The sequence below is a fragment of the Haliotis rubra genome, unplaced genomic scaffold, assembly GCF_003918875.1.
Source record: "Haliotis rubra isolate DU_JTF1 unplaced genomic scaffold, ASM391887v1 Scf298, whole genome shotgun sequence".
Taxonomy (NCBI): Eukaryota; Metazoa; Mollusca; class Gastropoda; order Lepetellida; family Haliotidae; genus Haliotis; species Haliotis rubra.
In genome coordinates this window covers 845,811-870,393 of record NW_025766966.1, presented here as the reverse complement: position 1 = coordinate 870,393, position 24,583 = coordinate 845,811, and the positions used below count along the sequence as shown (strand labels likewise).

The window sequence follows — 24,583 nt, the reverse complement described above, 5'->3', positions numbered from 1 at the left end:
TGTTTTCTTTTAGCTTGACTTATTGCCATTGAGATTGACGTAGTCTGTGAGTGAGTGAGTATGGTTTTACGCCCCTTTTAGCAATATTGCAGCAATATCACAGCAGGGAACAGCAGAAATGGGCTTCATACATGTACCCATGTGGGAAATCTAACCCTGGTTTCACCACTAGGCTACCCTACGGCCCTGAAATTGACCTAGAGATTGTTTTTCAACTTGGTTAAACAGGAATATGTACTGATGCCATATTTCAAAGTAGACTTAAATATGAAAAAGAACATGAAAATTATGTATTTTGTCCATTTGCTTTGAGCCAACACAGATCCTTCTTGAATCACCTTGGTATCCATCCAAAACTTGTTCATATGTTCAGACAATTAGGTGCACTTCCCTTACTCCATGACAACTTCCACAGAAGTTTGCTGAATCAAGGTCAGGGTTTTGTCCCTTTGAATTCTGCAAGGAAAACTGTGTGTGAGGACAGCCCACATATCAAACACATGCAGTAGTTGTCTCCCTTAATGTTTGTGCCATTTCTCCACAGACATATGTGTTAAGCCCTGACAAGGAGTTTGCAGCTGCTACAATTCAGGCCATTGGACGATGTGCCAGCAACATTTCCGAGATCACTGATACGTGTCTCAACGGTCTCGTGCATCTCATGTCCAACAGAGATGGTAAGGCAGCAGTGCTTTGTTATATTGTGACATTTGGTCTTTCAGAATTGTTTGTTATCTGTTGTAAATATTAATCAGTAAGGAAACTGACTGATTGTAGTCTCTGATTTAACTTGTTTTTTGTTTTGCAAATATATCTTCACGACAGGAATAAACCTAAAGTTTTCCTATTTTGCAGAAAGTGTTGTGGCCGAAAGTGTGGTGGTTATCAAGAAGCTCCTTCAAATGCGAGTGAGTGATCAGACTTTTGCTCTCAATCTTTATTGTTATGGCTTATGTCTCACAATCTGAGTCAGTCATTTCCCACAGGACTCTCTCATACAGTCACTTCACACAGGACCCTCCGTCAGTCTCATAGTCATCCACTTCACACAGGACCCTCTCACACAGTCACTTCACACAGGACCCTCTCACACAGGACCCTCTCACACAGGACCCTCCGTCACAGTCTCATAGTCATCCACTTCACACAGGACCCTCTCTCACAGTCACTTCACACAGGACCCTCCGTCACTGTCTCATTGTCAGTCATTTCACACAGGACCCTCTCACACAGTCACTTCACACAGGACCCTCCGTCACAATCTGATTGTCTGTCACTTCCCACAGGACTCTCTCACACAGTCACTTCCCACAGGACTCTGTCACACAGTCTCATTGTCAGCCACTTCACACAACATGCATTGTGTAAGCATATACCTTCCACAGTACACTATCACAAAGCTTGCAATTGTTGAGATGAGATATAATCTGAATTTAAGACTATTACATCATCTATATTCTAATCTATGTCACTTTCCCACACTGTCTTGCATGTCCAGTGTGTCAACTGCATGGGTGTGTGTGTTGAAGAAAATAAGTTAAGAACAAGACATTATATATATATTCAGAAACAGATGTCATAGTGCATCTGTTTCTAATTATGATCACAAATAAAATAATGGCTGGGAAACTCAAAGTGACATCTGCTTGATGATCCAGTTAGGTTGAGTTACAGCCATGGGTGTCTCCACCGCATTACTTCATTACTACTGTTGGTTTACATTCTCTGCTGCACTGTTTTCAGGATTATTCTCACTCTCATGGTGACTGAAGTATCCACGTTCAATTAGTCATGACTTAATCAGTTCTTATTGCAATCAGGTTATTTGATCACTGTTACATGTTATTATTGTCAAACAGTACCTGTTATCTTTATTGTCAAACATCCTGTTTACCAACCTTCTAATTATCTACTTGAACAAGTCACTCTGCTTTTTGCATGCTATTGTTACTATGGTTACAAAGTCTTTTCTTTTAAGAATACAATTTTCACATTAATTATTTTTATCAGTTAACTATGCATTGACAAGTCTACTGCACTGTCTCCATCTAAGCAGTACATATTGCACATGCTGTCATAAATATGTTATTTCCTTTCTAGCCCACTTCAAGCGAGAAAAAAAGGGTATCTAACATGGGCTAAGGCTTCCCTTTGTCATCATCTTCCATCTTGTTGCTGGATCTGTCATGTGTCATCCTGTCTCTCTTTTTTCATCATTTGCCAGTGTTCTCTTCATCCAAATTGAACAAATGTTTCTTCCTTTTAAACTTTGAGGCGAGGAAGTTACATATTACCCTGAAAACTGTCATTAAAAACATGACTGATCTCATGAATTGTCTGATGTGCTGCCCAGAAATCCAAAATTACAAATACTGTTGTCAAAAGTAAATAGCTAGTTCTCCTTTACACTATGCCAGCTCTATCACTTCCATCCCCACCTGTACCCGACCCCCTCTTTCCCTCCATTATTATCATTTACCTGGAAAGAGCAACAAAAGTATGACTGCTTTGGATGAGCCACAGTGTGATGCACTGGAAGTATCCCAGAGTAAATCACAATTTGGTTTCCAGTAACGTCCAGAGAGTTCCCATAGTTGTATTAATAAGCCTGAAATCTGTTCTGTGGACTAGGGCTGCAATGATTCGGTTCGATTCATCAAAAATCGAATCTGACACCTTAGTTTCGATTTTCGATAACCATTATCACTATTTTGATTGGATATTTGAATACCTATTTAAGTTATTTCCACACTGTCGGAACGGAATTTTGACTCCAACTCGAGCAGTTTCGAGCATTGAAATAAGGCAAAACGTGATTGGTTGACACTGGGCTATTTATCCAGTGAGAATTGTTGTTCTAGATATCGCCAAGTTGACGATGGATTTCACGCTAAAAAAGCTGAGAGTTAAATGAAATCTGATTTTTTTACTTGTATGAGGGATCGAATTGAAAATGATAGAATTGAGGGCCCAATATCGATATTCGAATCGAATTGATATCTGGGTGAATTGTTGCAGCCCTGCTGTAGACTATCTGTGAAATCTCCCACTGCGATTTCAAGTAAGCCGAATTGCTTGAGTTGGTTGACGCATGGCATCATGCCCCTATAATGTAGATCGATGCTCATGTCAAGCACTGGATTGTCTGGTCTGTACACAAATGTTTACAGATTTACATCAAAGAACTGGAATACAGCAGAGTGTGGCGTGACAACAAACAAACAAAACAACTACAGGAAAATACCTGTTACCTGAGTGTTTAAAACAACAAGGCCCAAGTTATGGACAGTTGTCAGTGCTTTCAGAGATCAGTATCATGTCCATGTCTTAATTACTTCAATATTTAGAACCTGGCAAATGCATTTCTTATTCTCTTGATTGATTCTGGACTTTCATATGCTCGATGGGTTGTGAAGATGGTGGAGAAGTTGTTGGGTTATGGGATTGGTAGCACATTTTGTAGTGTAGCTTGCACAGCTTCAGCATATGTCTGGAAAGGTGTTTGAAACGTTCGAAGGAATATTTTCATTGTTGGATTGCAGTATTTTTTTATCAGTAATTCAAATGTAGGAACTACTGATACTTTGAATTAGACCTTTCATGTTAGTTAAAAAGTGTTTATAGGTTGCATGTTGAACAATTTGTCTTGTTTGTGTGTACGAGATTGAAGATTGAATAAGTAGTTTGTTTTGTTTGGACCTTCTCTGGGCCATGCTGTATATGGCAACAGCATGTTTGCAAAATATACTCTCTTTCTGTTGTTATTTCATTCTCTTCCTGTTGCATATTTGAAATACCACTTGAGGTCAGAGTGACATACCACTTGAGGTCTGAGTGAAATACCACTAGAGGTCAGAGTGACATACTCATGCTCATGCTTGAGTATATCATGTTGATATGTTCTGAACTGTTTTCATTTTTTGTTTGATCTGTATCTTTAATAGATTTGTTTTGTTACAGTCCTCACAAGTAGGATCAGTCAGAAACCATTTACCAATATATATGGGTATAGGATCTCTGGTTCAGTGTTAAAGGTCTATGATGTTTGTGTTATTCTATAATAGTTACCTATAGTCTGTTTGCAGTGAAATCGTACCGATGAATTTCACTTTAAACAAAAAAGTAAGTTGAATAAAGTGAAGTTAAAATTGCGAATCCTCATAATTTTACCTTGCCAATTGAACATTTCTCAGAATTTTATTCAAATGAGGATAAAACTTGTTTGACAAGAATCATACCGGTATTTTCAAATCGCTATTATTGGTTTGTATTACAAGGGAGTATGCATATTGAATGAAACACATAGAACAAGTTTGGTTGGTCTAAATTCATGCTCATCACGTACCGCACATGCATTTGTTTCACTGTTCCAACTACATGTGTTGTGCTTTCCCCCTTGTAATACAAACCAATAATAGCGTTTTGAAACTATGATCATTTGTTAAGAAACTTTTACCTTAAGTTGAATAAAATTCTGAGATTTAAATATTCAATTGGCGAGGTAAAACTATGAGGATTCGCAATCTTAGTTTCACTTTATTTGACTTTACTTTTTTGTGAAAAGTGAAATTCATCAGTACCTTTTCAGTGCAAACAGACTATAGGTATGTATTAATCCATGCGGAGAATTATTTTTAACATACATATCCTTAAAAAAGTTAATGTTATGCATTAATTTACATCCCTTTGTAATGATGCGATCCATTGTTCATGGATGTGAATCCTAGACCTTCCCTGATTATGATCCTGTGGTGTTGAAACCATCCCCCTTCTTAAGGGGTATTGAAAGTGGTAAACCTTGACACAACTATCAGGTTGGTCATATATTAGTGTTTGGGTCAATGATACGGTGTTAGGCACATGCTGATTGGCAGTTGAATAAATAGGAAAAGTTGTTTGTCATCTTGTGAAATTAGTATGATTAATATCAAGTAATTATTTACATGAATTACATAGACACAATGTCTCATTATTTCATCCATTATTACTTAAGGTGTCTAGAATGAGAGACAATATGAGCCATAGGTTGTAGATGCCTTCTTTAATTTGAGATGTTTGAACACACTTGCTCATGTGCTGATGGGTTTAATGGATGGTCATGGTTAACATTGGGATTCAGGGAAGAAAAGGTGTTGAAAGAACAGGTTCAAGGTGGTGGTGAGGTGAAAAGGGATTTAACGTCTCATTCAAGATTATTACACTTACACAGCAAAGTGCATGCTCGTTTTTGAGGGTGTTTGTTCAGATTGAGCTACAAAGCTGCAGCTTAACATAAATACTACAATCAGAGACATACTGATTCCGAGGCAACCAGTCTTTGTTAAATTTCTTCAGTGATGAATGCCAGGCAGAATAACAACAACTAAAACCTCCTTTGGTTTGTTGTGTCTTGTGGTTCTACCATCAGCTTAATGCTATCCACAAGGGCAGTACACTGAAGATTAGATGGAGCTACATTGTATGAGTCATGATCTTGCTGACTCTGTGTTCTGACAGAAGTTTATTTTCAACCGTGTATTGATAAGTGCAGGGTTAAATGATATTCACTAAACTTTTATGATTACCTACATAGGCAAACTTGTGTTGCTGTCAGCTTTATGTACATATATCATGATTTAATTTTGTTTGTGGAACAACTTGTAAGTCATTGCCTGCTTGGATTGTTGTAAATTTGTACTCTGATAATGATGGGAAACTTTGTGAAAGCTATTGAGATGTTTGACTGAACCAAACTAAGACCAAACACAAGGACTAGACATTTAGCACAGGATCAAATCAGTATGCGATTGACTTAGTTCCAGAAATGATTCCCTTAGCTTAGTTTTAACAATCCACATACAACACTAACTGGAAGGAAGCCTGATGTTAAATGTACTCTGTAGTCTAACATATTTTCCTCAAGCAAGCATTTCACAGTTGTTAGAAAGACGATGAGAGTCTGGTGTGATGGGACATGATTCCGCAAATCTGTTTTTATGTAATTCCGGACAATTCTCTGTATGACAAATATCACATTTTTCAGCCATCGGAGCACAAGGACATCATTTGTCATATGGCCAAGATGGTGGAGAAGATCATGGTGCCCATGGCTCGAGCCAGCATCTTGTGGCTCATCGGCGAGTACAGTGAGCGTGTGCCTAAGATTGCTCCTGATGTACTTAGGAAGTTTGCCAAGAGCTTCATTCAAGAGGTAGGACATATGCTTTTTAGTTAATTTCAAACAAATGATATACCGGGTAATGACATTTTTATGATGTCATTAACTTTTGACCAAGCAATAAATTTAACAAATTTGAAAAACAGGAATGATCTTAGCTATGGTGTCTCTAAAAGTTGCCAAGAGCTTCATTCAAGAGGTAGGACATATGCTTTTTAGTTAATTTGAAACAAATGATATACCGGGTAATGACATTTTCATGATGTCATTAACTTTTGACCAAGCAATAAATTTAACAAATTTGAAAAACAGGAATGATCGTAGCTATGGTGTCTCTAAAAGTTGCTTACAGAATTATGCTTCTGTTTCAGAAATTGTCACACCAGTTTTTAGATATCAGTGTCCTCCAAAACTCAGCAATGTGTCCTGTTAATTAATGATTTCACATATTTTGCTTTTATCTGTATAATGTTTAACTTTCATTTTCTTCTATTTTTATCCCCCCGGCATGTAGTGCGGGGTGATATAGTCGACGCCTCGTCCGTCCGTAATCATTTTGTTTCCGGAGCATAACTCAAAAACCGTTCAATATTTTTCAACAAAGCTTGATAGATATATCAAACAGAACCTAGAGTGGTGCCTTTTGCTATGTGCAGATATTTGTCATTTTTATTTTTCCCGGTTTCCATGGAAACGGTTCGGACTTAGTAACAAAAGGGAGGGGTGGGTTTCGTTCCGGATCACAACTCGAAAACCATTCAATATCTTTCTTCAAGACTTGACATATATATCAACAGATCTTGAAGTATTGCCTTTTGCTATTTGCAGATTTTTGGCGTTTTTATTTTTCATGATTTCCTTGGAAACAATTTGGACCTAGTCCCAAAAAATCAAGTTGGACTTTAAGTAACTGTCATATGATTTGTTCTTTCTAATTTATGGGGGCCGGGGGGATTTGTCATCTTCTGATGACTCTTGTTATAAGTGTGACTGCATTTTCAACGTCTCCATTAAAGGCCATGAAGTTGAAACTTTGTGTGTATTTGCCATGATGTCTCTTGAACCTGGTCATGTTATAAGATCGGATTATGTACATATATATACCAATAGCCACCAATGCCGATTCCAAACTGCATTGTGCTTTATATACTCCAGCAAAGTGCATATGTCATGCAGCATGATTCAAGTTCGAATACTTACATTTTCGACTATCTGCTGAAAATAGATGGGGATGAACCTCCCATGTGTGTCTCTTGCGATGAAGTGTTCACCATCAAGCATATACTGCTTGACTGGGTGGACTTTTTGACTGCAAGGGATTCTCATTATGATGCGATAAATCTGAAAGATCTGTTTTCCCGCATGAGCAGACATCTCATTGTTAGCTACCTGAGGGAAGTTGACCTGTGCCATAAATTGTAGCTGTGTAATGTGGATGATGGATTGCTTGCTTTTTAATTTGGTGCTGACATTTTCTGTTTGTTAAATAATAATGAATATATATGTTTCTAAGATAATTCTCATTTGGACTTTGTACTTAAAGTGTTTGTGAATTCAGACTTGTTCTGACCGCCTCCGTGGTGTAGTGGTTAGAGCGTCCACCTGGAGAGCGGAAGGTCGCGGGTTTGATCCCCGGACGCATCATACCAAACGATGTAAAAATATGGTACTTGTTGGTCCCTGCCTGGCGCTTGGCATTAATGGGTACATCAAGGACTGGTCGGCTCGGAGTCAGTATAACGTGTCTGAGTGGGGTATTCATGCTTCACTGCGGCATGGTATCTCAGTGGGATAGCACTATAAAACCTGCTTCAGTCTAGGCTAGTACAAGCAGTCGCTCATACACATACACACGCATGCACGTCGTCATATGAGCGAAATATTCTCAAGCACGACGTTAAACCCAATTTCACCTCACCTCACCTCAGACTTGTTCTTGTCACTATATGGCAGGAATAATGCCGGTGTGACGTAAAGTCCAACTCAACTCAACTCAACTTACATTTTCGATCATGCAGCAACATTTTTACTCAGTGAGTTAGAAGAGGACTGATAAGTATTTCCTACTGCGCTGAGCCATGATGGCTAAAATCTGTACCTTTTCTATTACAACTGGAAAAGTACACAGAAAGTTGCAAGATGGAAAATATAAGTACATTTACTTGAAGGCAAGTGTTTTAGGAAAGGAATAGTGTTTCAATTTTTGTGGTATTTTGATTCATGTACATTATGACAGGGTTGTTAGTGCGGTATGTCACAGACTTGGGCATGTTTTGTATCTGTTCATGGCTTTACAGGAGGATATCGTGAAGCTGCAGATCCTGAACCTCGCAGCCAAGCTGTGCATCACCAACCAGAAGCAGACCAAGCTCCTGTGTCAGTACGTGCTCAATCTGGCCAAGTATGATCAGAACTATGACATCCGGGACCGATCTCGCTTCCTGCGACAACTCGTGCTCCCAGGAGAAAAATCAAGTGCACTAGCCAAATATGCTAAAAAGATCTTCCTTGCTACTAAACCAGCTCCAGTTCTGGCTTCCAAGTTTCAAGGTGAGTCTCACTTTGTCTGATTATGTTATGTTGCACAAAATTCAACATTTATGTGTGTTTTCTGTCATTTAGGTCCCAGCACTTACGAGAGTCAAATCTCAATCAGTCTGTTTCCCTATGGATACTGCAGTAAGGGAACTCTGTCAGTCCTAAATAACTATACAGAGTCTCATCTGTGTGTCTTTTCATATGATATAATTAACATTAGCTGGTCAAAATCATTCTGCTATTTATAAACAGTTATGACCTATGTCTTGAGTGTAAAACCAACAGCTAAGGAACTTCAGTGACAGAGAGATTAGTTTAGTAATGTGATTGTCATGGTAACCAATTTCTTTGCAGCAATATCTTATAGGATATGTGTATCTGTGAATTTCCTTGATCACACCGATGAGACAGGGTTTGATTTCCTTCCTTCTTGACTGTGATATGTAACACTGGACATTCTGAGAGTTGCACTCACTCACTCACTCACTCACTCTCTCACTCACTCACTCACTCACTCACTCACTCACTCACTCACTCACTCACTCACTCACTCTCCCACCCACTCACTCACTCAGTGTTATTGTTCTCTAGATCGGGACCAGTACCAGCTGGGTACACTGTCTCACCTGCTGAACACGCGTGCCCACGGGTACCAGGAGCTGCCAGAGTGGCCGGAGGAGGCTCCGGAGCCGTCTGTGCGCAATGTGGAGTTGCCCATCTGGACGGAGAAGAAAACATCCACCAAGAAGAAGAAGAATACAGCAGACCTCAAGTCATTCTACTCAGAAACAGAATCTAGTGATGAAGGTATTGAGCTATACTGGATGAGATCAGTTATCAGGGATTTATTTGGAATTCTAAACTTAGTGCCCTTTGCAGGCAAACTAGGAAAAAATCATCATATTTATATAATTGTGATATCTGCTATATATCACCAGTGTAATGAGTGGTTCCTTAAGCATGCTTACAAGATTGTTTGATAAATGTAATCTGTGTGCAGATGACTCTGATGGAGAATCACAATCGGATGACAGTGAGGAAGAAGACTCTGAAGAGGAAGGGGAGGAATCAGAAGAGGAAGAGGACAGTGAGAACGATGAGGATGAGGAAGAAGAAGAGGACAGTGAGGAGGAAGACTCCAGCAAGGAAGAGGAATCCTCTGAGGAAGATAGTGAAGAAGAGGAATCATCTTCAGAGGAAGAGGTTGTTGTCAAGAAAAAGCCAGTTAAGAAGGTAAGTTACATGAGTCAGGGGTGAAGAGTCGGTGTAGATGCAGTTAGTTGCACTCAGCAATATTCCAGCTATATGGCAGCAGTGTGTAAATAATCGAGTCTGGATCACACAATCCAGTGATCAACATCATGAGCATCCATCTTCACAATTGGGAACCAGTGACATGTGTCAACCACATCAGTGAGCCTGACCACCCGACCCCTTTAGTCGCCACATGCGACAAGCATGGGTTACTGAAGACAAATTTTAACTCGGATCTTCACAGGAACACTGTGCATGAAGATTGAGTTGTTCTGGTTTTATACAACACATGTTCCAAAAGAAATCATTAAATCATTGCATAGAGTCACTTGTCAAAAACATCTTGTCTGGGGTGTCACCATTTTCTCAATAGATTTAGTGACAGACATATCTCCAAACATACAGAACTAAGATTTTAAACCTGCATTCATCATTCAAAACTGCCCACTTGAGGAACCAAGGGATTACAGTAAGTAAATGTGTCAGATGCTGGCATTACATGTAAGGCATCAGTACCTTTTGAAGTGGGATCTGTGGCAGAAACTTGATGTGAACCATGCCTGCAATGATAGTGATGGAAGAAATGGCTAGCTCTGGTCGAGGACTATTCCCAGGAACTACTGCATCCCAGCACATCAGACTTATATAAGTGTAATGATAGCATGTATATCCCATTTCTGAGTAACTGGTTGACATGACACAACATGATGTTGGTGGAATATCCACTAAGGCTGTAACGATTCACTGTGCATATTCACTGAATCGAACCGTAGCCCTTCATGAATTCAATTCATTATTGGTCAGAACCGAATATTAACAAATATTTACAATTTTTTGGGAGCATGTTTTACTTGAACCCTTATGTCCTTTCCAAAGTGAGATATGCAAGAATGGAACATGTACTAGCATTGCATAAGTGTAAGTCATGTTAGTTAGCCAAGGCTGCACATGGTACTGTCGACTATAGGGACTATTACATACCAAATTTGAGTGTCATGAGTACTGGTTATTGCTGTGACAAATCAAAACTGTCAACATGATAGCTCCATGTATCAATCACTTAACTACAATATTGTATTTTTGAATAATTACTGGTTACCCAAAATTCATGATGTATCATATTCGCCACATAGTGTATTCATTGCAGCCCTAGGCTTCCACCCACATGAGCCATCTAGCATCAATAATGTAAGTTACAATGTGACACTCATGATCACTTACAGTAACAAAGGTGCAAGTGTTTAGTTTCTGAACCTTTGTACTGTTTGCTCTGCAGTGCGGCACACTACATGGTCAGAACATGCTGGTATTATTTTAAGGAATTAGTTCCAGGAGATGGAATATCATTTATCAGATAGCTTTGTGGGTTCCATGTTGTCATAGTTTGTCAGTTTTATAACCTCCTTCGGGGCGGTGGGGTAGCCTATCTCATCACGCCGAAGGCCCGGGTTCAATTCCCCACATGGGTACAATGTGTGAAACCCATTTCTGGTGTTCCCCCACTGTGATATTGCTGGGAATATTGCTAAAAGTGGCATAAAACCCAACTCACTCACTATAACCTCCTTCAGGTGTCATCCATATATTAATATCAGTTTTGTAATCACCCACATCATGCTTCTTGCAAAGAGTAATCTCTTTATGATCATTTTCTTCAGGAAACAAAGCCAGAAAAATCAAAGACGAAAGAAGAAAAAGCTTCATCCAAGAAGGAGTCCGATCTTCTTCTGGACCTGGATGATTGTAAGTACACTACTGACGAGATTGGTCACCTCACAGTACCACAGTTTTACATAGATCACATTGTTCAGTGTTTACCTCTTGTTACACTACTGACGAGATCGGTCACCTCACAGTACCACAGTTTTACATAGATCACATTGTTCAGTGTTTACCTCTTGTTACACTACTGACAAGATTGGTCACCTCACAGTACCACAGTTTTACATAGATCACATTGTTCAGTGTTTACCTCTTGTTACACTACTGATCATTGTTCGAGATTGGTCACCTCACAGTACCACAGTTTTACATAGATCACATTGTTCAGTGTTTACCTCTTGTTACACTACTGACAAGATTGGTCACCTCACAGTACCACTGTTTTCACATAGATCACATTGTTCAGTGTTTACCTCTTTTACCTCTTGTTACACTACTAGACAAGATCAGTGGTGTACACACCTCACAGTACCACAGTTTTACATAGATCACATTGTTCAGTGTTTACCTCTTGTTACACTACTGACGAGATTGGTCACCTCACAGTACCACAGTTTTACATAGATCACATTGTTCAGTGTTTACCTCTTGTTACACTACTGACGAGATTGGTCACCTCACAGTACCACAGTTTTACATAGATCACATTGTTCAGTGTTTACCTCTTGTTACACTACTGACGAGATTGGTCACCTCACAGTACCACAGTTTTACATAGATCACATTGTTCAGTGTTTACCTCTTGTTACACTACTGACGAGATTGGTCACCTCACAGTACCACAGTTTTACATAGATCACATTGTTCAGTGTTTACCTCTTGTTACACTACTGCTCTAGATCGGACCTCACAGAACTCTAAAACCGTTCACATATTTCTTCACCAAACTTGTTACATGGATAGATCTGTTGGTGTACAGGTGCCAGTTTTTGGTAGTTTGGAATTCTGAATAAAATATTTTTGGCGTTTCACAGTTTACATGGCAACAAGTTCCACTTAGACTGAAATTAGTGGTAGTGCTCTTTTCTACTGACGCAGAACTCTAAAACCGTTCAATATTTCTTCATAGAACACATTGTTCAAGCATAGATAGATCTAACGGTGGTGTACTGGTGCCTTTTGGTAGTTTTGGAATTCTGAATAAAATATTTTTGGCGTTTCCATGGCAACAAGTTTGGCTTAGCCTGAAATTGTGGTAGTGCTCTTTTCAAGACAGAACTCTAAAACCGTTCAATATTTCTTCACCAAACTTGGTACATGGAGTAATCAGAATCTGGTGGTGTACTGGTGCCTTTTTGGTAGTTTTGGAATTCTGAATAAAATATTTTTAGCGTTTCCATGGCAACAAGTTTGACTTAGCCTGAAAGTAGTAGTAGTGCTCTTTTCGAGACAGAACTCTTAAACCGTTCACATGTTTCTTCACCAAACTTGGCACATAGATTGGTCTAGTGGTGTACTGTTGCCTTTTGGTAGTTTTGGAATTCTGAATAAAATAACTTTTGGCATTTCCATGGCAACAAGATTGACTGAAATTGGTGATAGTGCTGCTTTCTGGAGCAGAACTTTAGCAAACCTTTCAATACTCTCCTTCCACTTTTCTATATACACACCTAAATATTTCTATATACACACCTAAATATTTGACATAATCATAACTTCGTGAGACATAATCATGAAGAGTATTTTGCCATTGCGGGGGATATTGATGACTTTGTCTTCTTGTTACACTACTGACTAGATTGGGCACCTCACAGTACCACAGTTTTACATAGATCAACATTGTTCAGTGTTTACCTCTTTGTTACACTACTGACGAGATTGGTCACCTCACAGTACCACAGTTTTACATAGATCACATTGTTCAGTGTTTACCTCTTTGTTACACTACTGACGAGATTGGTCACCTCACAGTACCACAGTTTTACATAGATCACATTGTTCAGTGTTTACCTCTTGTTACACTACTGACGAGATTGGTCACCTCACAGTACCACAGTTTTACATAGATCACATTGTTCAGTGTTTACCTCTTGTTACACTACTGACGAGATTGGTCACCCTCACAGTACCACAGTTTTACATAGATCACATTGTTCAGTGTTTACCTCTTGTTACACTACTGGACGAGATTGGTCACCCTCACAGTACCACAGTTTTACATAGATCACATTGTTCAGTGTTTACCTCTTGTTACACTACTGACTAGATTGGTCACCTCACAGTACCACAGTTTTACATAGATCACATTGTTCAGTGTTTACCTCTTGTTACACTACTGACAAGATTGGTCACCCCCACAGTACCACAGTTTTACATAGATCACATTGTTCAGTGTTTACCTCTTGTTACACTACTGATGATGAGATTGGTCACCTCACAGTACCACAGTTTTACATAGATCACATTGTTCAGTGTTTACCTCTTGTTACACTACTGACAAGATTGGTCACCTCACAGTACCACAGTTTTACATAGATCACATTGTTCAGTGTTTACCTCTTGTTACACTACTGACTACTAGATTGGTCACCTCACAGTACCACAGTTTTACATAGATCACATTGTTCAGTGTTTACCTCTTTGTTACACTACTGACGAGATTGGTCACCCCCACAGTACCACAGTTTTACATAGATCACATTGTTCAGTGTTTACCTCTTGTTACACTACTGACGAGATTGGTCACCTCACAGTACCACAGTTTTACATAGATCACATTGTTCAGTGTTTACCTCTTGTTACACTACTGACGAGATCGGTCACCTCACAGTACCACAGTTTTACATAGATCACATTGTTCAGTGTTTACCTCTTGTTACACTACTGACTAGATTGGTCACCCCACAGTACCACAGTTCAGTTTTACATAGATCACATTGTTCAGTGTTTACCTCTCTGTTACACTACACTACTGACGTAGATTGGTCACCTCACAGTACCACAGTTTTACATAGATCACATAGTTCAGTGTTTACCTCTTGTTACACTACTGACGAGATTGGTCACTCACAGTACCACAGTTTTACATAGATCACATTGTTCAGTGTTTACCTCTTGTTACACTACTACTGACGAGATTGGTCACCCCACAGTACCACAGTTTTACATAGATCACATTGTTCAGTGTTTACCTCTTGTTACACTACTGACGAGATTGGTCACCTCACAGTACCACAGTTTTACATAGATCACATTGTTCAGTGTTTACCTCTTGTTACACTACTGACGAGATTGGTCACCTCACAGTACCACAGTTTTACATAGATCACATTGTTCAGTGTTTACCTCTTGTTACACTACTGACGAGATTGGTCACCTCACAGTACCACAGTTTTACATAGATCACATTGTTCAGTGTTTACCTCTTTGTTACACTACTGACGGAGATCGGTCACCCCACAGTACCACAGTTTTACATCTTGATCACATTGTTCTGTTTACCTCTTGTTACACTACTGACAAGATTGGTCACCTCCACAGTACCACAGTTTTACATAGATCACATTGTTCAGTGTTTACCTCTTTGTTACACTACTGGACGCAGATTGGTCACCCTCACAGTACCACAGTTTTACATAGATCACATTGTTCAGTGTTTACCTCTTGTTACACTACTGACGCAGATTGGTCACCTCACAGTACCACAGTTTTACATAGATCACATTGTTCAGTGTTTACCTCTTGTTACACTACGGATCAGATTGGTCACCCTCACAGTACCACAGTTTTACATAGATCACATTGTTCAGTGTTTACCTTTTGTTACACTACTGACGGTAGATTGGTCACCCCACAGTACCACAGTTTTACATAGATCACATTGTTCAGTGTTTACCTCTTGTTACACTACTGACGTCACCTCACAGTACCACAGTTTTACATAGATCACATTGTTCAGTGTTTACCTCTTGTTACACTACTGACGAGATTGGTCACCTCCCACAGTACCACAGTTTTACATATAGATCACATTGTTCAGTGTTTACCTCTTGTTACACTACTGACTTAGATTTGGTCACCTCACAGTACCACACAGTTTTACATAGATCACATTGTTCAGTGTTTACCTCTTGTTACACTACTGACGGATTGGTCACCTCACAGTACCACAGTTTTACATAGATCACATAGTTCAGTGTTTACCTCTTGTTACACTACTGACGCAGATTGGTCACCTCACAGTACCACAGTTTTACATAGATCACATTGTTCAGTGTTTACCTCTTGTTACACTACTGGACGAGATGGGTCACCTCACAGTACCACAGTTTTACATAGATCACATTGTTCAGTGTTTACCTCTTGTTACACTACTGGACACATTGTAGATTGGTCACCTCACAGTACCACAGTTTTACATAGATCACATTGTTCAGTGTTTACCTCTTGTTACACTACTGACTAGATTGGTCACCACCACAGTACCACAGTTTTACATAGATCACATTGTTCAGTGTTTACCTCTTTGTTACACTACTGGACGAGATTGGTCACCTCACAGTACCACAGTTTTACATAGATCACATTGTTCAGTGTTTACCTCTTGTTACACTACTGACGCAGATTGGTCACCTCACAGTACCACAGTTTTACATAGATCACATTGTTCAGTGTTTACCTCTTGTTACACTACTGACGCAGATTGGTCACCTCACAGTACCACAGTTTTACATAGATCACATTGTTCAGTGTTTACTCTTTGTTACACTACTGACGAGATTGGTTCACACCACAGTTTTACATAGATCACATTAATAGTTCAGTGTTTACCTCTTGTTACACTACTGACGAGATTGGTCACCTCACAGTACCACAGTTTTACATAGATCACATTGTTCAGTGTTTACCTCTTTGTTACACTACTGACGTAGATTGGTCACCTCACAGTACCACAGTTTTACATAGATCACATTGTTCAGTGTTTACCTCTTTGTTACACTACTGGACGAGATTGGTCACCTCACAGTACCACAGTTTTACATAGATCACATTGTTCAGTGTTTACCTCTTGTTACACTACTGACGCAGATTGGTCACCTCACAGTACCACACACAGTTTTACATAGATCACATTGTTCAGTGTTTACCTCTTGTTACACTACTGACAGTTTTACATAGATCACATTGTTCAGTGATTGGTCACCTCACAGTACCACAGTTTTACATAGATCACATTGTTCAGTGTTTACCTCTTGTTACACTACTGACTAGATTGGTCACCTCACAGTACCACAGTTTTACATAGATCACATTGTTCAGTGTTTACCTCTTTGTTACACTACTGAGATTGGTCACCCCACAGTACCACAGTTTTACATAGATCACATTGTTCAGTGTTTACCTCTCTTGTTACACTACTGACTTAGATTGGTCACCTCACAGTACCACAGTTTTACATAGATCACATTGTTCAGTGACCGAGTTTACCTCCACAGTACCACAGTTTTGTTACACTACTGACTACTGGAGATTGGTCACCTCACAGTACCACAGTTTTACATAGATCACATTGTTCAGTGTTTACCTCTTGTTACACTACTGACGAGATTGGTCACCTCACAGTACCACAGTTTACCACAGTTTTACATAGATGAGATTGTTCAGTGTTTACCTCTTTGTTACACTACTGACGAGATTGGTCACCCCACAGTACCACAGTTTTACATAGATCACATTGTTCAGTGTTTACCTCTTCTTGTTACACTACTGACGAGATTGGTCACCTCACAGTACCACAGTTTTACATAGATGACATTGTTCAGTGTTTACCTCTTGTTACACTACTGACGAGATTGGTCACCTCACAGTACCACAGTTTTACATAGATCACATTGTTCAGTGTTTACTCTCTTTGTTACACTACTGACCGAGATTGGTCACCTCCACAGTACCACAGTTTTACATAGATCACATTGTTCAGTGTTTACACCTCTTGTTACACTACTGACGAGATTGGTCACCTCACAGTACCACAGTTTTACATAGATCACATTGTTCAGTGTTTACCTCTTGTTACACTACTGACGAGATTGGTCACCTCACAGTACCACAGTTTTACATAGATCACATTGTTCAGTGTTTACCTCTTGTTACACTACTGACGAGATTGGTCACCTCACAGTACCACAGTTTTACATAGATCACATTGTTCAGTGTTTACCTCTTGTTACACTACTGACGAGATTGGTCACCTCACAGTACCACAGTTTTACATAGATGACATTGTTCAGTGTTTACCTCTTGTTACTTAAGCTCATTGGAAATTGTACAGTGTGATGTTACCAGATCTCTCATAGGAGGAGCCCATCTAGTCATTCCTGGGCTGATCATGGGCCTAAATAACACAGAAGCATATATTAAGAAGATCCTTGATGTTTGCCCCTCTTGTATGTGAATCTTAGGTCTGTTAAGGGATGGTGGGGCAGCCTAGTGGTTAAAGCGTTTGCTCGTCATGCCGAAGACCCGTGGTTCGATTCCCCACATGGATACTATGTGTGAACCCCATTTCTGGTGTCCCCTGCCCTGATATTGCTGGAATATTGCTAAAAGCAGCGTAAAACTAAACTCACTAACTCACTTAGGCCTGTTAAACATTTGTATTTAGACATGAAGACTATGACAAGGAAACCTTGTCTTTCAAGCATAATTTCGAACACAGGTACCCAATATCTCTCTCTCTCTCTCTCTCCCTCCTCCCTCCTCCCCCCCTCTCTCTCTTTCTCCCTCCTCTCTCTCCCTCTCCCTCCTCTCTCCCTCCCTCTCTCTCTCTCTCTCTCTCTCTCTCTCTCTCTCTCTCTCTCTCTCTCACTCACTCACTCACTCACTCACTCACTCACTCACTCACTCACTCACTCACTCACTCACTCACTCACACTCCCATCCACTAACACACACAGTGAACAGAAATGGCCACCTCTGCTTGGATGTGTATTAACTATTAACTGTCACTGTTGTTATTTTCAGTGGGATCGCTGGGCACAGGCAGTACCCCGGTGACCCCTGGTGATATGCTGACCCCTACCATGGCGTCCAGCATGAGCAATCTGTCCATCAGTGATAGAGCCTCGCCTACTAATGTCGCTATGGTAAGTATCAGGAGATTAACTACCATAATAAATTACTAGTCTCCCTCCTCTACAACCGCCATCACCAGGCTGATCATACAACCATCCTCTCAGATCTACTTTCTCTTTCTCAACAAGGTCATTTAAAGATTAAGTTTAGTTTCATTAGTGAACTGTTATCAGTGTACAATTGACAGTGGTGAAAATAGTTACCATCCTCACTACCATGATGACCATGTCTGTCGTCCAGTGTACAGAATGTAACATCATCATCCATGATAATGATAACTCCCATTGACCTCACTACCATGGTAATACATGGAGGCTGAGTCTGAGGAGGAGTCCAATCTCATGTTTGACAAACTTGATGTTTGTACAGCCCCAGCCAGTCATAGTCCCTTCCAAGTCCTACCTCATGTCTGACACACTTGATGTTTGTACAGCCCTAGCCAGTCACAGTCTATTCCAAGTCCTACCTCATGTCTGACATACTTGATGTTTGTACAGCCCTAGCCAGTCATAGTCCCTTCCAAGTCCTACCTCATGTCTGACATACTTGATGTTTGTACAGCCCCAGCCAGTCATAGTCCCTTCCAAGTCCTACGAGCTCCTCAACAGAATCAAAGGCAATGGCCTCAGTGTGGAGTACAAGTACACCAGGTCAATATCAATCTTCTCACCAAAGATGGTGTCCATTGAGCTGACTCTCACCAACAGTGGAGATGCACCTATAACAAACATCAGCATGGGTGATAAGGTAAGAACAAATATACATTGTCATACAGTCTGTCTGGTCACATTGTATTCCCCTAAGTGTCTTACATTACAAGTGCAGGGGCACTAAGTAGAATCAAAGTCCAATGGTAAGCTAGCCTAATCATGAAAGTGTCAGCTTGTCACACCAAAAAACATGGGTTTCATTCCATGTAAGCGCTCAATCTTTACGTACTCACTCTTTCAAGACCAGTCTTGATTTGTGTGTTGTAGACTTTGGTTAGCTTATATAACCAAATGCCATTAGAGATTGGTCAGTGATGATATACAATGTTAATAAAAGTTTTGTTATGAACAGATTTTGATAAAAAGCAGTCAGCAGATTACCGATCTTGATATCAGTTTTACTTTATGAAAATCAAATCAGTCTCCATTAAACAGGTCAACAGTACCATGACATGGGGTGTATATGTGTTGCCCTGTTGTCCATCTGGTAACTTAGCCAACATTGAAGAAGTTTATTTGTCATCTTAACACTGTCAATAGGCAATGGTGCTATTTGTGTGAACCGAATCAGGTCAGATTTGATAGCAAGGCAAAAAATAACACTAACCACAGACAGACTTTGGTGTAAAGTCAACCACTGCTGTGGTCAACATACAGTTGTTTCGAAGTAAGAACCAGGTCCCTGCATTTTCCTTACTTAGTCATGCTATTGTGGTTTTGCCCAACCTCAGATAACTCCAAGTATTTTTGTAGGTCCCTTCAACTTGTACACAGCGGTGTGTGTACTTGAATGTATAAGAATATTTATGTGACTTAACAACTACCCCGGACAATAATGCAAGCCTGGAAACATGCAGAGGCTGAGGACTGGATGACATTTGTGTTAAGGGTATAATATGCTTCATGACTTAAAGATCTTTGCTGTTGAATCTGGGATTTTGAAGCACTGTAAATCTTGGAACATATGTTATATTTGGGGTTACGACAGTCTGACAACTGGTAGTTTCCATCACGCTCTTCGTGTACACTTCTGGAAGATTTTGCTGTGATGTCTAATGCTTATAATTCTTCAGTGAAAATGAACATCTTGTTTCCAGAAACTACAACCGGGAATGGAAGTACAGGAGTTCCCAGAAATAGGTAAGCTGCCTGTTGGTATTACTGAAAATGTTATAAGAAGCTGATAGAAAATACAACACAAACAGTAATGTTTTGGACTGAGATTTGGTCCGAGCCAAAAAAATGTAACAATTATACGGTGTTTTGTATTCAGTGCCTGAAAGTATCAGTAAAGTAAACACCAAAAAGTTTTGAAACAAGGATACCAACTGATCTTTTCAAACTGTGTTTATCCTGGATTTGATAGAAAATTGTGTTGTAACATACAAACAGTATTTAATGCTTGTGCCAACTTGGTGGTCTGGGGAGCCACAAGACTTAAATAGATGGTACTTTTTACCCTGTCTGGCTCTCAGCATTTAGGTTTGGAATAAAGACAGGTTGCCAGTATACTGTGTTTGAGTAGGGTGTCCATGTCACATGTTGGCATGACATCTCTGTTGGCTAGCACTTTGAAACTGGCTTTAGTCATTACAAGCTCAAGTGGATACATGCACACATGTACATGAACTCCACTTTGACAACAACTTCTGTTTGTATTACAGCTTCACTCGGAGCAGGGTCCTCTACATCTGTTTTGTTCGGCATCAACTACAATGACACGACGCAGCCAGCAACGTTTGACCTTTGTACCCAAGATCAGAAATACAGCGTGAATATCTCCGCCCCTGTTGGGGAGTTGGTACAGCCCCACACAATGAATGAAAGTGACTTCAGAACACAACAAGGTAACATTTCACTGGAATCAAACCTGCTGCATCTTTGTTTTATTGGTTCTTTAAGTGGGCAGTTTTGATGGATGAATGTAGGATTAAAATCTCAGTTCTGTATGTTTGGAGATATGCCTGTAACACAACCTATTGAGAAAATGGTGACGCCCTCGAAGAGATGTTTTTGACAAGTGACTCTATGCAATGATGTAATGATTTCTTTTGGAACATGTGTCATACAAAACCAGTACAACTGGTACTCACTCTTCATGCACAGTGCGGGCGGTGGGGTAGCCTAGTGGTTAAAGCGTTGACTTGTCACGCCGAAGACCCGGGTTCGAATCCCCACATGGGTACAATGTGTGAAACCCATTTCTGGTGTCCCCCGCCGTGATGTTGCTGGAATATTGCTAAAAGCGGCGTAAAACCAAACTCAGTCAGTCAGTCAGTCAGTCATGCACAGTGCATTTGTGAAGATCCGGGTTAGAATCTTCGGCAACCCATGCTTGTAGTAAGAGGTAACTAATGGGATCGAGTGGTCAGACTCACTGACTTGGTTGACACATGTCATCATATCCCAATTGTGAAGATCGATGCTCATGATGTTGATCACTGGATTGTCTGGTCCTGACTCTGCCATTTAGGTCAGTGTGACATTAAACAACAACCACACCAAACCAATAATGCACAGTGTTTCATTGTTGAGAAAAGTACAATGTGAGGTCATGAATTGTTCACAAGGTCACATTGATTACATCATCTGAACAGGAGGCTGCCTTCAGTGAACTTTCTTCTGCTGGGTTGTCATTTCATGCTGTTTGTTTTTATCTTCTCTCAGTGTCTGTCAGTAATACATAGAATAAAATATTCAAAACCTGGGAATTATAGATTAACTGCCCCTAGTGAATGAATACCCAGCACCATCACCATAATGACATTCGTTCACCCAGGACAATCCTAATTCCTGGTAGCTTGATGGCCATATGTAGCATAATTCAGTTCTTACATGAAGTAACACATCCTCGATAATCTGATACGTTCCGATAAAATCTCCACTAGTACCCTGGATGCATCTATGGCTCATTACCTCCCTTTGCTGGCTCCGCATTCTCACAGTAGCCAATCAGCTAAGCCGCCATTACAACCGAGCTTACCAGTGTCAACAAAGATAGCGGTCACAGCCGCGAAGGTTTTTTCACAGTGCGACTCAGATTTAGGGGGGAATCATGCAGACAAATTGACAGGTCTGAAACCTTAAAAAATATATGCAAGAACTCTTTCTACCTCTTTCAGAGTACCTCTGCAACAATTATGTTGCCAAGTTTAATCGGTTAGGTAAAAGAAGCAAAAGTGAGTTGTGATTGGTATGCTCAACTTCCCAGTGTAGACACCTGATTGGATAAAAAGTCAGCTAAGGGAGGTAATAAAATCATCGGGCCGTAGATGCATTCAGGGTATAGTGGAGATTTATCGGAACATATACCCTGGAGATTATCGAGGATGAAAGTAACACAAAATCTCACTCAGTGACATCCTCTTTGATTTTCGTCCATTTCATCTGTGAAGCCTTGTAGTAATGTACGATCAACAACCTGATTATGGTCAACATTGTGTGTTGCAGGTAAACTTGGAGGAATGAATGAAAACAGTGGAAGTACAGAACTTCCTGAGAAGAACCAATCATCCAAGGCCATTTGTTCCTGTGTTCACACAGCTGCAAATGTGCTACAAGTACCGTCGTCAGAGGAAAACATCTACAGATTTTCGGCCAAAACATTAGGTGATGGCACACTTGTGTTGGTGACAGTGAAAGTTAAGGAATCCAAAGCAACACTGACTGTCAATTGTGAGAAGATGGTGATTGGGACAATGCTGCTCAAAGATATAAAGAGCTCTCTCGGCAAAAAGTAATCTTTGACAGATTAGAACAAAACAGTTATTTATTTCAGCTTAATTTTAAAGTAATTTAGTCTGTAATATAAAAATCTGTTTCATTATTTTCATTTATATTACTCTGTTATTGATGTGGCTACTGTGATGACAATGAACCTTTACTTGTCACATATTTACTTTCTATGGACACAAGGTAGCCTTGTGGTTAAAGTGTTTACTTGTCATGCCAAAGGCCTGGGTTTGATTCCCCTCAGGGATACTTTGAGTGAAGCCCAATAGTGGAGCCCCAGCTGTAATATAACTGAAATTTGGCTGGTAGAAAGCAGCATAGCACCCAATTCCCTTGCTCGCTTTCTGATCAGTAGGACCCAGGAAATCTTTTACCACGTATAGTGCAAGAAAGGTTCATCCTTCAGTGCATGTAGGGGGCAGGGGACTTGACAAAAATCAAAACATTCTGGGTGGCTTTGAAGAAACCCCTCAACTCTTGTTATTTTAAGTAGTTGTTTTACATATATGATATCCCAACCAAGAAATGCATTAATATTGCTAAAGAGGCCTAAAACCTACTCACCACAGTCCATTCTGGATGGCACTGAAATACAACTTCAGCTCTTGTTATATTAAGTAGGTGTTTTACATATATGATATCCCGACCATGGATACAGAATTACTGCTAAGAGAGGTGTAAAACCTGACTTAATACAGCTTATTGTATCTTGTGTCATAGAATTATAGGATGTATTGATTTGCAATTTGTTTATACAAAAATGATGCTTCATTGCTCATGGTTTTCATCTTGCGGACATTATCCAGAACTGACATCCCAGCACTGTCCCTAATTAGCTGGGTGGTTAAAGCATTCATTTGTCACGTCGATGGCCTGGGTTTGATTCCTGCATGGGTTCAATATGTAAAGTCCGTGTTTGGTGCCCCTTCTGAGACATTGCTAGAATGTATTATTAAAGTGAGATTGTGTAATTACTGGATGTAGCAAATCAAAATGTCTATGAAAGTAACAATGCAAAGTGCTTCTTGGTTTACTGAGGTGGTGATTCTGGTGTGTTGGCAAAGATGCAGGATCAAGTACAATAGAAACAGTTATGCTTGAGTTAATTAATTTGCAGGAGAGAAGAGTAGACACAAGTTATGGATAAGAACTTCTTATATGTGTTTTTGGTATACTGAAATGTTGATATAATAGCATGATGTAAGTTGTTATCCATAATGGGTGGTGGGGTAGCCTATTGGTTAACACGTTCGCTCGTTATGCCGAAGATCTGGGTTCAATTCCCCATGTGGGTACAATGTGTGAAGCCCATTTCAGGTGTCTGCCATGAGATTGCTGGAATATTGCTAAAAGTAGTGTAAAACTATACTCACTCACTCACTGTTATCCATGAATT

General features: G+C 39.9%; 1 protein-coding gene across 3 annotated transcripts in view; it reads left to right on the top strand.

Annotated features, from left to right (window-relative positions):
- The window catches only part of LOC124282308 (AP-3 complex subunit beta-2-like), a 39,254-nt gene extending 14,951 nt beyond the window's left edge, over window positions 1-24,303 (top strand). The window contains exons 12-24 of one of the 3 annotated variants that reach the window (XM_046718268.1): window positions 545-677; window positions 856-908; window positions 2,101-2,124; window positions 6,023-6,190; window positions 8,455-8,707; window positions 9,287-9,502; window positions 9,696-9,928; window positions 11,608-11,692; window positions 18,635-18,756; window positions 19,307-19,492; window positions 20,553-20,595; window positions 21,120-21,302; window positions 22,906-24,303. In XM_046718268.1, the coding sequence (XP_046574224.1) occupies window positions 545-677; window positions 856-908; window positions 2,101-2,124; window positions 6,023-6,190; window positions 8,455-8,707; window positions 9,287-9,502; window positions 9,696-9,928; window positions 11,608-11,692; window positions 18,635-18,756; window positions 19,307-19,492; window positions 20,553-20,595; window positions 21,120-21,302; window positions 22,906-23,195 (1,989 nt within the window). In that variant the 3' untranslated portion in view covers window positions 23,196-24,303. Of the gene's footprint in view, window positions 1-544; window positions 678-855; window positions 909-2,100; window positions 2,125-6,022; window positions 6,191-8,454; window positions 8,708-9,286; window positions 9,503-9,695; window positions 9,929-11,607; window positions 11,693-18,634; window positions 18,757-19,114; window positions 19,238-19,306; window positions 19,493-20,552; window positions 20,596-21,119; window positions 21,303-22,905 lie in introns of those variants that run through there. The other 2 variants (XM_046718269.1, XM_046718270.1) reach the window with 2 other exon arrangements.
- The last annotated feature ends 280 nt before the right edge of the window (window positions 24,304-24,583 follow it).